Genomic DNA, 11,113 nt, shown 5'->3' on the forward strand with positions numbered 1-11,113 from the left:
TTTTGACTAAATGTCCTTTTATGCATGTTTCAATGGTTTTTATGCATAGTAGCCATACTTAGTACGTGTGTTGTACTAACCCATATCTTCTCCCTTTTCCCAAACATTTATGTTCTGGCCGTTGAGGATTCAAGCTTACTTCCAAGACACTTGGAGTTGCTTCCCAAGTTGGTGAGTCCTCAAGTCCGAGGACAAGACCCTATGATCTAGCTTCTATGTTTAGCTATTTGCTTATGTTGAAAGACATTTTTGTACTTCCTCTTTTTAAGACTTCTTATTGATGTAAGGGCTAAGTCCCATTTTCGATACTTCTATGTCTAGATGGTGCATTGTGACAAAGTTAGATTCTATTTTTCATATATGAAGTGAAGTTGAACTTCCAAAGTAAAAGTTTTAAATTTCCCGCAAATTTTTATTCTATGATACCTGCTATGACGAATGCTAAGGGCTTGTATAAGACCTCTTCGAGGTCGAATACGCCGGTAATGACTAGGGGGTGCTCTCGGGTCGTTACACAATGCTATAATAGACCAAAGTACAACATGACTCACCCTTTGAGTCTTTCAAAATATTGAAATAAAATTCATAAAATATAATCACTTCTTTCAACTAATGCCTTTGACAATATAAGTAATTGTAATAAGGAAAAATATAAAATTTACCCTCAAGATTAGCATAATCAAAATAATATTCAAACTCATGCTACTATAACTTTATACGTTGTTTCATTTAAGGAATTTTGTAGAGCATGTCATATTCAACCAGTATTAGCATATGTCTTTGGTTCTTGGTCAATGTTAGTGACCAAACACTATTGTATTGTAGAGTATCGTTTGAAACTTATTTCTAAGTCATAAATGATTTTAGAAAATACATACATGATTTTATGCATATAATACATTGATTGTAGTAGTTATGATTTTTCCTACTTGATTTTCATAACGAGATCAACTAGAACACGAGTTAAAGAAAAATCAAAACTTAATCTCAATTGGCTAGAGTCTCGTGCTGATAACGTGTTATAAAATCAAACTCAGAACAATATAAGTACGAAGAGAAGAAGACAAGAAACGTAGATGAAAATGACAATTTTTCTTCTTATTCAAGTGTGTCATACATATGGTGAATGATACTTCTATTTATAGTGTTGAGATATCACCCCAAATATCATCATGTTAAATGCCCAAACAAGTAGGTACATAGTCATCCACAATGGATCATATCACCTTGGAAATATACATACATGAATTCAAGTAATTAATGAATAAACTCAATGGGACAATTCACTTAGTTTAATGGATTTATGACATAATTTGTTAGTTAATAATATAACGTAAGAGAGAATGAATAGAGTAATATATGTATATAGTTTAATAATTTGAACTGATAGTTGTATTCCGTCACGTCTCATCTGCGTATTTGATTTTTCAGAAAATTGTTAAACACAATGGAATTAAAGTTCAAGCAAGTGGGGAGGGAAGGAAGGAGGAGATAATGTTGATGGTAAAAGGAGACGCACACACACGTAACATGCATGCGGGCCCACAATGGCACGTAGCAGATGAAACGTGTAGATAAAGAGTAGGTTTAACGTGTGGTCATCACACTTGCCTTTCCCTTTGATCTTTAAAAATCAAATTCCTTCCAACTCCTTAGATATTTCTTTTCTACTAGACTACTAGATCCCAGAAAATTTCAAGTCACTCAATCCAAATCCCCAAAAATTTGGATATTTATTTCTTTCATATCATAACATATATAGAGTATATAAAAATCATACAAATATTTGTAAACAAAGTGAAAGAAAAAGTGCACCAATTTTAAAAAAATAAAAAATGGACATGGTGGCGAAGGTACACGTGTCAACGCTAGACTGCCACCGCCTTCTACCGACCGGTAATGTTTTCCGGCCTTTGATTGGACGACGTAGAGTTGTTGTACAACCTTGCAGGAGCTTTAAGTCTGAGGATGTGGGCCCGGCTGAATATGTGAAGGTGAACAAATTTGTTGGAGCTATTAGGTCTGCTGTATGGAGTTGTTCAAAGCCAAGTTTGAGAACTGAAAATAAGCTTAGAGAAGCTATGGAGATGTTGGAGGAGAGATTATTCTCGGTATATATGTTTCTTACACATCAATTCCAATGTGAAATGCTTTTTTATTTTCCTTTCCCTAAACATCAATTGAGAATGGCAAAAGTTAATTTGTATTCCAATCTTTGGGGTCTTACTATGCCTTGATCTCGATTCTGTCTTGATTTTTGCAGTTGGCTTTATATGTTGGAAGATATATTATAACAATGATGAGCACAGGTGTTGTCATGTTCGTTGGGTTTCAGTTGTCAGGTTAGCGAATTCATTGGATCAAATTGAAGTTTAAAGAATTTATAGATGTAACTGTATAAGGGGTATATATACTCTAATTGTAAATGTTACAGGTGGAGATAGCCAGATGAATGAATTGATATGGTACAGCTGGCTTGGAGGAATTATTATCGGCACTATGATAGGATCCAATTTGGTTTTGGATGAAGTTGCTCGAGCTGGCCCCCGTAATGTCCTTATAACAGGAAGGTATAACACTTTACTAATATTCAAACTCATAGCTTCATTTTGATTGTATTATGCAGTTGCTAAATTTTTATGCATGCGTGTTTAATCATCTGCATTTCATTTCAAAAAAAATTGTGTTGAATTAACAACGGCACTAGGTTAGTCTTGCTACCTGGACGGTAGAAAGTCTAATTCATCTCCCTCATCTTTAACAATTTATATGTTGAAAATGCATTTACATATTTGAAGATGATTCTACTTAACTCTCAAAGTTAAGTCTCATTGAACTAATATCCCTTTTCATCAAGGGAATTCTCTCTTCCGTTTCTCCTCGTGAATTTTGCAACAAAGAGAGAGAAATTATAGGTTTTTCAATTTGGACTGAAGATGGTGTTCTAACGTAATTACCTTTTAATTATTGTTTGGTGCAGTACAAGGGGACTAGGGAAAGCTCTTGCGCGCGAATTCTTACTTTCTGGAGACCGAGTCATTGTTACCTCTCGCAGGTAATTCCAAGGAATTATTGAATCCACTTATTTAGTTTGTTTGTAGTTAAAGATCTCTTGTTAATACATGATTCCTGAAGACAGCCCTGTGTCTGTCGGTTTGACTATCGAGGAGCTTGAGGAAAATCTGAAGCAAGCTTTGAATGCTGCCACTGGGTCTGCTAGAAAAAAGCTGGCACATGCAAAAGTGGTTGGTATCGCTTGTGACGTCTCTGACCCTGTTGATGTTAAAAAACTGGGCAAGTTTGCTGCAGATGAACTTGGTTATATTGACATTTGGGTAAGTAATTTTCTTTTGTTAACATTTCTTTATCTCGATAGCAAAAGACGACAACAACAACAATCTACTTAGTGAAATCCCACAAAGTGGGGTTTGGGAGGGTAGTGTACACAGAACATACCACTACATTGGGGAGGTGGAGAGACTCTTCTGAAAAGACCCTCGGCTCAAGTGCATCAAACCCAAGTAAAAGAAGAACATAATGGAAGAATTAATAAGAAAAGCAGTGTAAAGTCTACAACAGAAAAACAATAACAACATTAAAATAGTGGGATAATCGAAATACACTAAACATCATATGGCAAGGACTACAGGGTTTTGAGTAGAAAATATAGTCATCCACATCCAGAGTACTTGTGAGGAAAAAAAAACCCTTTTCCTGATTTGTTGTTCTGTTTTCATGTTTCTAAAGATTGTCTTTTATATAGGTAAACAATGCTGGGACAAACAAAGGCTTTCGACCCTTGCTGGAGTTTACCAACAATGATATTCAAGAGGTATGCATGTTGTTGACGATCTTCATATATTTATGTTGATGCTCTACAACTTCTTCCATTTCTAAACTCTAGCAAAATAATTGTTTTCAAGGATGCATATGTCATAGCAGATGGATCGGGGGTGGGTCGGCATTAGGGTGGGGTATATTAAATTTTCAAGTCAGAGCTGTTTTTGTTATTTTCCACCTCTCTCTCTCTCTTTTGTGGAAGGGTGGGTGGTGTTTGCACTGTGAGTTTCCTAACAATTCACCAGCAGAACTTTGTTAACAAATTATTTTCCCCGTCCCCCCAAACACATATATATAGTTTTTATACTTTATATACCAGGTCACTCATTACTAACACAGGTCAGTCATTTTAACTATTCGTTTTCCTGGATTATCCATCAATATATCCCCATTTCTTCTTTTTTCTGATAGCTACTTCTCGACAATTTCCCCCCATCTCGTCATGCATAGCAAGCGTTCATGGTTATTGAATGTTCAAGTTAAAACTTAATGGGCATATAATCAACTATCTGCTGTGTACTTGCATGGTGGGTAACCTAATATTCTTGTAAGTATTTCTGGCCTGTTGCTCACCAAAATCATTTTATACAGATTGTCTCCACAAACCTGATTGGTTCTATACTATGCACTAAAGAAGCCATCCAAATCATGGAAACCCAAAACAAAGGTGGACATGTCTTTAACATGGATGGTGCAGGTTCTGGAGGATCTAGCACCCCTCTAACAGCTGTGTAAGTTGATTGTTGTGGTTGGAATTCAAGGTTATCTATTGTGATTAGCGGATCTTTACCAGACATTCATCAAATACTTTTCTGATGGATATTGATTTCGGTGTTATCACCTTTACTGTTCTGCAGCTATGGGTCTACAAAATGTGGTCTCAGGCAGCTTCAATCATCCCTACTGAAGGAGTGCAAGCGGTCAAAAGTTGGAGTGCATACGGCCTCTCCAGGCATGGTCCTAACCGACCTACTGCTGAGGTATGTGAAGAGGATCATCAGATCTGTGCACTTAAATGTCTTTTGAATTGCTTTCATGAACAATATATGTGAAGAGGATCATCTGTCCGGTTTGGTATCCTATTCTTTTTGGTAGTGCCACCAAGGAGGACTAGTTATCCACACCATTCAGTGGTACATAAAGACTACTGAAATATCAGACCAGAGATTCTTACCTCTGAGATGATTCTCTTTTCTGATGTGCAAGGATAGATTAATAGTTTGAATTTCTTTTTTTGTTCTAGTAATCAATTGTGACCACCTTTTCTAATCCTTCCACCATGGTGAAACTGGAGCCTAATTTAGTGATCTCCCTTTTATACTCTATCTCCAATGCCCACTAGTAGATAGAAGTGACAAATGGGTGGTTTGGGCTGAATTTGAGTGGGTCAAAATGGGTTGAGTTAATAAATGGGTGGGTTATTGACCTACCCAAAAGTTACTTGGTATGGTTTGGACTGATAAGCGTCCAAATACGGGTACCCAACCAATCCAATTCTTACTAAGTTTTAATTGCTTTATTTGTTGTTTTATAAAATAAAAAAATTGTACTTTATAAAACTAGTTTTTCCTTTATTACGTCTATACATAACATATCAAATTAAAAGATGTCTTTTTGAAATTATTTTGACAAGATTTCTCATGAGTCAATTTGTGCTACATATCAATGCAATAGAAATTGGGCTTAAATTGGTTGGCTGTGCTAATAAATGGGCGGGTCAATAGCCCATTGAAACATGGGTGGATAATGTTTTCTTGGGCTAATTTTGCCACATGTACTTGCAGGAGAAGTTAATAATGATACTCATCTACATGAGTAGGTTTTCTTTGTTTTAAAACAGGAAGTGTTGGGCTTTTTTCTCCCTGCTTTTACAGGCAACTATTTAAACTGCTTAGAACTTTTAAGAGTATACTTTTCTTTTCGATTTTCATTAGTACCATATCAAATTATTTTATAGTTCAGTTTACTAAGAATGAGACTCTCCTGCAGTGGATCAACTATCCAAAATAGGCAGATGTTTAACATCATTTGCGAACATCCAGAGACAGTTGCTAGAACACTAGTGCCAAGGATGCGGGTTGTAAAAGGAAGTGGAAGAGCCATCAATTATTTGACTCCACCAAGGATCTTAATTGCCTTAGTAACCGCATGGTTGAGACGGGGCCGATGGTTTGATGATCAGGTAACCTATTACATTTAACAGATGCATGTGGGGTTTTATGTGTTGCCATAATTTGATGCTTTATGATTTTCTCTGTCAATATGGTATAGCTAAGCTTGTGAACTAATATCTCATGGAGTACATAGTGATAGTGTTATGTTTGTCAGTATTACCTATTGAGAAAAGCAAGTATTACTTTAGTAGGAAATAATTGGATAATTTATACTCAAAGCTCAGTCTGCTAATATGTTCCAGTCTTGAGTGTTCATCCTTGTACAAGCTTCAGTTTCAAGTGTTATTAGCTTTTTGATTTGTAAATTACTCTTATGGTTTTTAGTAAGTTGCTAATTATTTATACATGTTCAGGGAAGAGCACTGTATGCTGCAGAGGCGGATCGACTCCGTAACTGGGCTGAAAGTCGGACACGTTTTTCATTCACAGATGCGATGGAGATGTACACTGAGAATACTTGGGTGTCGGTGTTCTCACTCTCTGTAGTTTGTGCATTCATCATATTATCTAGCACAGGTAGTACATAGAGTGGACTTAGATGCTAGCCTCAATTGGTTGAGGTGGTTTGGAAGATAGGAAGCACTGAATTATGACACAGCTAACTTACATCACTCCAGCTTTAAAATTGATCATAAAGAAAGCACATATCCAATTGGAATTGGTGTTTGCTTTATCTATTACATGCTTAAAGAAGAAATCAGCTAGGCATTGGCATGACGGTCTCGGTGAATGATATTGGATGTATAGGAATTCGGCCTTATGAAATGTAAAAATGAAAGTATCAGTATTCTTTTAGCAAAAATCAGTGTAATAACTATTGTTATTGAGATGTTCTGAACCCTGGGTCTCTTCTTCCTTCAGCCTTGCTGCATTTTTCTTCTTGTTGTGAGAAAATGGTACTTTGTTTTTGTTAACAAAGAGCTTGCCTTGCCCAATTTCATGATCATCTACATATACCCAGAAGTTGCATTTGGAATTATCTACGCATTTGGGGTGAAAACGAAATGTTCCTAGTTCTGATGATGGTTATGCTGTAGTCATTTAAAATTATTAAATATAAATTTATAAAATGATTTGATTTTATATTAAATTCATGAATATATTAGTCCAAATAAACATTAAGGATTAATATTGAGTCAATTATTTAAATCTAATAAATATGAATTTAATTAAAGTCTGTTCCATAAAGCTCATATGCCATGTCACTTAAATCTGATTGGCCGAAGAGAATCATATTTCTATCACAACTCTTCTATTCTAAAACTATAAATAGGTTTCATAATTCAGAAAAGAAATCAAGAATTCTAAACAAGAAGCTAGAGAAAGTTCGTGGATCAAACGCCATAGATTTCTCTACAAGTTCAAGAATTCTAACAAGAAGTTGGAGAAGACTCATGGATCAAAAGCCACTGATTTCTCTACGAGTTTAAGAATTCTAACGAAAAGCTAGAGAAAGCTTGTGGATCAAAAGCCGCATATTTCTCTACAAGTTCAAGAATTCTAGAAGTCAAGATCAAGATAAAGTTCAAGTTCAAGAACGATCAAGATCAAGACTGCCGGATCCAAGATCAAGCTCGAAGCCCTTGAATTCAACTAGAAGTCAAGATCAAGATAAAGTTCAAGTTTAATAACGATCAAGATCAAAATCGCCGGATTCAAGATCAAGATAAAGTTCAAGTTCAAGAACGATCAAAATCAAAACTGCCGGATCCAAGATCAAGCTCGAAGCTCTTGAAATCAACTATAAGTCAAGATCAAGATAAAGTTCAAGTTCAAGAACGATCAAGATCAAGACCATCGGATTTAAGATCAAGCTCGAAGCTCTTGAAATCAACTATAAGTCAAGATCAAGATAAAGTTCAAGATCAAAGATCAAGATCAAGTTCAAGTTCAAGATGAAGCTCAAGAGCCCTTGAGTTATATCCAAAAAGGCGAAATCAGAGGAATCATAGAGATTGTAACACTCGCACTTTAAATCAATAAAATGATTGTTGCATAATTTTCCATTCTTGATTATTATTTTCTTGACGTGAATTTTATCGTCTACAAATTCTGGCACGCCCAGTGGGACAATCTCTACCTCTCATCTCAACTTTTCAAGCATTAAAGAATATCGAAATGACTTGCACTATAGAAGAACGACTAGCAAGCTTAACTAAAGCAATTGAAGGCCTGACAAAGTGCGCACACAAACAAGATGCTAAACTTTCCAAGCTGACAAATAAGATGGATAACATGATTGAGAGAAGATCAAGTCAATCACCTCTGAAGCTTCCTAAAATTCAAGAAGAAGGAGAGTCTTGCGTAAAGCAAACAAAGATCAAAGAGTTTCATATATCCGCTGAAGGTTTGATTTCAATTGATCAATTGAAGGACTTTATCATAGAGGCTATCGAAGACAAATCTGAGTTTTCATCCAAATTTTCTCCCACATATGCAAAGCCATATACACAAAAGATTGATAACTTGAAAATGCCTGAGGGTTATCAACCTCCTAAGTTTCAACAATTTGATGGCAAAGGAAATCCCAAAAAACATATAGCGCACTTTATCGAGACTTGTAATGATGCTGGGACGTATGGTGATTATCTCATTAAAGAGTTCGTTCGATCTCTCAGAGAAAATGCTTTTGATTGGTACACAGATCTCGAACCAAATTCAATAGATTGTTAGGAGAAGTTAGAGAAAGAGTTCCTCAATTGTTTCTATAGCACAAGACGCGCCTTTAGTATGATTGAACTTACAAAGGCTCATCAAGGTGAAGATGAGCTAGTTATTGACTTTATCAATCGCTAGAGAAGTTTGAGCCTCAACGGCAAAGATCACCTTAGTGAAACTTCTAGCATTGAAATGTGCATCCAAGGCATGAATATTACAAGGATTAAAGTCCGATACATTCGAAGAGTTGGCAACTCGTGCACATGACATGGAATTAAGCATGACTTTAAGAGAAAATCAACGATTTCCAGTCTATGAACCTCATGAAGATGAAGATATAGAAGAACTCCAAAATGGGGGCAGGTCTGTATCTGAAGATGACTTTTAAGACTCAATGTATATCTAAATGCTCCTAGACGCATGAGGCTAAACTGCATATCATAAAACTCTTCAAATTTTAGCTTAATCTTAAAGTTGAAACACTCCTCGAAATATGAGCTTAAATTGTATGTCATAAAACTCTTTAAATTTGAGTTAAATCTTCAAGTTGAAATGCTCCTTGAACCACGAGCTTAAACTTTATGTCTCAAGGCTCTTCTAATTTAAGCTAAATCTTCAAGTTGAAATGCTCCTTGAAACACGAGCTTAAATTGTATGTCTCAAAGCTCTTCCAATTTGAGCTAAATCTTCAAGTTTAAATGCTCCTTGAAACACGAGCTTAAACTGTATGTCACAAAGCTTTTTAAATTTGAGTTAAATCTTCAAATTGAAATGCTCCTTGAGATACGAGCCTAAACTGTATATCAGTAAGCTCTTTAAATTTGAGTTAAATCTTCAAGTTGAAATGCTCCTTGAAACACGAGCTTAAACTGTATGTCTCAAACCTCTTCCAATTTGAGCTAAATCTTCGAGTTGAAATGCTCTTCGAAACACGAGCTTAAACTGTATGTCACAATGCTTTTCAAATTTGAGTTAAATCTTCAAATTGAAATGCTCCTTGAGACAGGAGCCTAAACTGTATATCACAAAGCTCTTTAAATTTTAGCTAAATCTTCAAGTTAAAATGCTCCTTAAAAATGAGCATTAACGGTATATCATAAAACTCTTTAAATTTGAGTTAAATCTTCAAGCTAAAATGCTCCTTAAGGTACGAGTCTAAACTACATATCACTCTTGGTCCGCAAGAGTATAAACTGTGTACGACACACAAAAAATATTCTCCTAGAACTACGTTGTGACTTGATCCTCTTCATTGAGGTATGTAGGCGCTTAGAACCATATTCTAAGTTCAGTTGCATGAGTGTAAATTAATCACATGTTCCCACTTGATCTGTCACATGAAATAATCTTTCATCAAACTTTGGACTTGCACCAAATGGTAGTGACCTGATGGGGGCAAACCCTTATGAATATAGGTTGTTTTGAAACTTGAAGTCTTCAAAAATCTCCAAGTCTGCAAGTTGAAGTCTTCAAAATTTAAAAAAATCTTAAAGTCTAGAAGTTGTCAAATCAATCAAGTTTACTTAAATTCTTCAAGTCTGCAAGTTGAAGTCTTCAAACTAAAAAAAGTAATAATCTCCAAGTCTAGATGTTGAGGTCTTCAAATCAATCAAGTTTACAAGTTGAAGTCTTCGAATTCTTCAAGTCTGCAAGTTAAGGTCTTCAAATTCTTTAAGTCTACAGGTTGAAGTCTTGAAATTCTTCAAGTCTACAAGTTGAAAGTCTTTAAATTCTTCAAGTTTGCAAGTTAAAGTCTCAAATCAATTAAATTTTCAAGTTGAAGTCTTCAAATTCTTCAAGCCTAGTCTTTGAAAGATAAAATATCTCGACAAGACGTGAAGAATGGGGTATTTCTTGTCATTTAAAATTTATTAAATATAAATTTATAAAATGATTCGATTTTATATTAAATTCATGAATATATTAGTCCAAATAATATTATGGATTAATATAATTGAGTCAATTATTTAAATCTAATAAATATGGATTTAATTAAACCCGCTCCATAAAGCCTATATGCCATGTCACTTAAATCTGATTGGCCGAAGGGAATCTTATTCCTATCACAAATCGTCTATTCTAAAACTATAAATAGGGGTCCTCATAATTCATAAAACAAACCAAGAATTATAAACAAGAAGCTAGAGAGAGCTCGTGGATCAAAAGCCACAGATTTCTCTACAAGTTCAAGAATTCTAACAAAAAGCTAGAGAAAGCTCGTGGATCAAAAGCCGCAGATTTCTCTACAAGCTACAAGTTCAAGAATTTTAGAAGTCAAGATCAAGTAAAGTTCAAGTTCAAGAATGATCAAGATCAAGACCGCCATATTCAAGATCAAGCTCGAAGCCCTTGGATTCAACTAAAAGTCAAGATCAAGATAAAGTTCAAGTTCAAGAATGATCAAGATCAAGATCGTTGGATTCAAGAGCAAGCTCGAAGCC

The 11,113-nt window shown here is 35.2% G+C and overlaps 1 protein-coding gene across 1 annotated transcript; it reads left to right on the forward strand.

The window, feature by feature from the left end:
* Positions 1–1,617: 1,617 nt before the first annotated feature.
* Positions 1,618–6,920, forward strand: LOC102601206 (probable chlorophyll(ide) b reductase NYC1, chloroplastic). Its single transcript, XM_006360411.2, has 10 exons — positions 1,618–2,111; positions 2,264–2,342; positions 2,435–2,570; positions 2,981–3,055; positions 3,140–3,335; positions 3,764–3,832; positions 4,432–4,571; positions 4,698–4,820; positions 5,830–6,022; positions 6,368–6,920. The coding sequence occupies exons 1-10, from the start codon at positions 1,836–1,838 to the stop codon at positions 6,539–6,541; spliced, it is 1,461 nt and encodes a 486-aa protein (XP_006360473.1). The 5' UTR covers positions 1,618–1,835; the 3' UTR covers positions 6,542–6,920.
* Positions 6,921–11,113: the final 4,193 nt, after the last annotated feature.

Source organism: Solanum tuberosum, unplaced genomic scaffold, assembly GCF_000226075.1.
Source record: "Solanum tuberosum cultivar DM 1-3 516 R44 unplaced genomic scaffold, SolTub_3.0 scf00318, whole genome shotgun sequence".
In the NCBI taxonomy this organism is placed as follows: domain Eukaryota; kingdom Viridiplantae; phylum Streptophyta; class Magnoliopsida; order Solanales; family Solanaceae; genus Solanum; species Solanum tuberosum.